The 1,825-nt window shown below is 67.7% G+C and overlaps 1 protein-coding gene across 1 annotated transcript; it reads right to left on the bottom strand.

Moving 5' to 3' along the window:
- Nucleotides 1-544: 544 nt before the first annotated feature.
- On the bottom strand, nucleotides 545-1,819 carry LOC110392016 (poly(U)-specific endoribonuclease-A-like; the record flags this gene model as incomplete). The annotated part of the gene is made up of 2 exons (XM_021383956.1): nucleotides 1,618-1,819; nucleotides 545-860 (listed from the first exon to the last, which is right to left on the bottom strand). Coding segments are annotated over exons 1-2 (338 nt in total), but the record flags the coding sequence as incomplete, so codon positions are not given.
- Nucleotides 1,820-1,825: the final 6 nt, after the last annotated feature.

Here is a 1,825-nt window from a genome sequence, read left to right as displayed (position 1 = left end):
GTGTCCCCACATCCCCACGTGTCCCCATGTCCCCCTGTGTCCCCACGTGTCCCCATGTCCCCCTGTGTCCCCACGTGTCCCCATGTCCTCATGCTGTCATGTCCCCATCCATCCCCACGTCCCCACACATCCCCATGTGTCCCCATACGTGTCCATGTCCCCATGTGTCCCCACATCCCCACACGTCCCTTTTTTCCCCACATGTCCCCATGACCTCGTGTCCCACATGTCCCTACATCCCCATGTCCCCATATATCCCCATACATCCCCAAGTGTCCCCATGTCTTCAGATGTCCCCATACGCCCCCACGTGTCCCCATGTCCCCATGGGTCCCCACATCCCCACGCTCCCATGTGTCCCCATGTCCCCATGTGCCCCCACATGTTCAGATGTCCTCGTGGCCCCATGTGTCCCCGTGTCCTCATGTCCTCATGTCTCCATGTCCCCATGTGTCCCCACATCCCCACACCCCCATGTGTCCCCATGTCTTCAGATGTTCCCACATGTCCCCATGTGTCCCCATATCTCCCCACGTGTCCCCATGTCCCCATTTGTCCCCACGTGTCCCCATGTGTCCAGATGTCCTCGTGTCCCCAGCTGTCCCCATGTGTCCCCGTGTCCTCATGTCTCCATGTCCCACCCATCCCCATGTGTGTCCATATCCCCTCATGTCCCCACGTCCCCCTCTGTCCCCATGTCCCCATGTCCCCATGTGCCCCCGTCCCGGTCCCGGTCTCGTTACCGACGAACACGTGCTCGAATCCGGACGAGTCGAGCGCGGCGCCGCCGGAGCGCGAGTAGCGGCCGAACCACATCAGCTTCAGCGCCTCCCGGAGCGCGCTGCGGGAACGCCACAGCCCTGCGCCCCACGGCTCAGCCCCATGGCCCTGCCCCACAGCTCTGCCCCACGGCCCAGCCCCACGGCTCAGCCCCACGGCCCAGCCCTACGGCCCAGCCCCACAGCTCAGCCCCATGGCCCAGCCCTATGGCTCTGCCCCACGGCTCAGCCCTACAGCCTAGCCCCACGGCTCAGCCCCACAGCTCAGCCCCATGGCTCAGCCCCACAGCTCTGCCCCATGGCCCAGCCCTACGGCTTAACCCCACGGCTCAGCCCCACGGCCCAGCCCCATGGCCCTGCCCCACGGCTCTGCCCCACGGCCCAGCCCTACAGCCCAGCCCACGGCTCAGCCCCACGGCCCAGCCCTACAGCCCAGCCCCACGGCTCTGCCCCACGGCCCAGCCCCACAGCTCTGCCCCATGGCCCAGCCCTACAGCCTAGCCCCATGGCCCAGCCCCATGGCCCAGCCCCACGGCCCTGCGCTGCCACACTCAGCCCCACCGCTCTGCCCCACACCTCTGCCCCACTTCTCTGCCCCACACGCCCGCCCCACACCTCTCCATTGCACATCTTCACCCCGCACCTCTCTGCCCCACATCTCTCCATCCCACACCTCCATCCCCACGTCTCCACCCCGTACCGCACCTCACACTTCTCCGCCCCACATCTCCCGGCCCCACATCGCCATCCTTGCACCCCTCCACCCTCACACTTCTCCGCCCCACATGTCCCCGCCCCACATCCCCGCCCTCACCCTCCTCCTCCCCCCGCCGCTCACCGCTGTCGAGGAGCGCTCCCATGACGTCGGTGCCGAGCACGGCGTCGAGGAACCGCTCCTCCTCGCGCTCCTCCTCCGCCGTCACCGCCTCCGCGACCCCGCACGGCGCCTCGTAGTTGTCCAGCAGCGCCCGCAGCTCCGGGAACGGCGAGCGGGAAAGCAGCGCCTCGTCCACGTGCTCGAACAGCCTGGGGGGGGGGAACGGGGG

Source organism: Numida meleagris, unplaced genomic scaffold, assembly GCF_002078875.1.
Source record: "Numida meleagris isolate 19003 breed g44 Domestic line unplaced genomic scaffold, NumMel1.0 unplaced_Scaffold757, whole genome shotgun sequence".
NCBI lineage: Eukaryota > Metazoa > Chordata > Aves > Galliformes > Numididae > Numida > Numida meleagris.
This window is presented reverse-complemented; position numbering and strand designations above follow the sequence as displayed.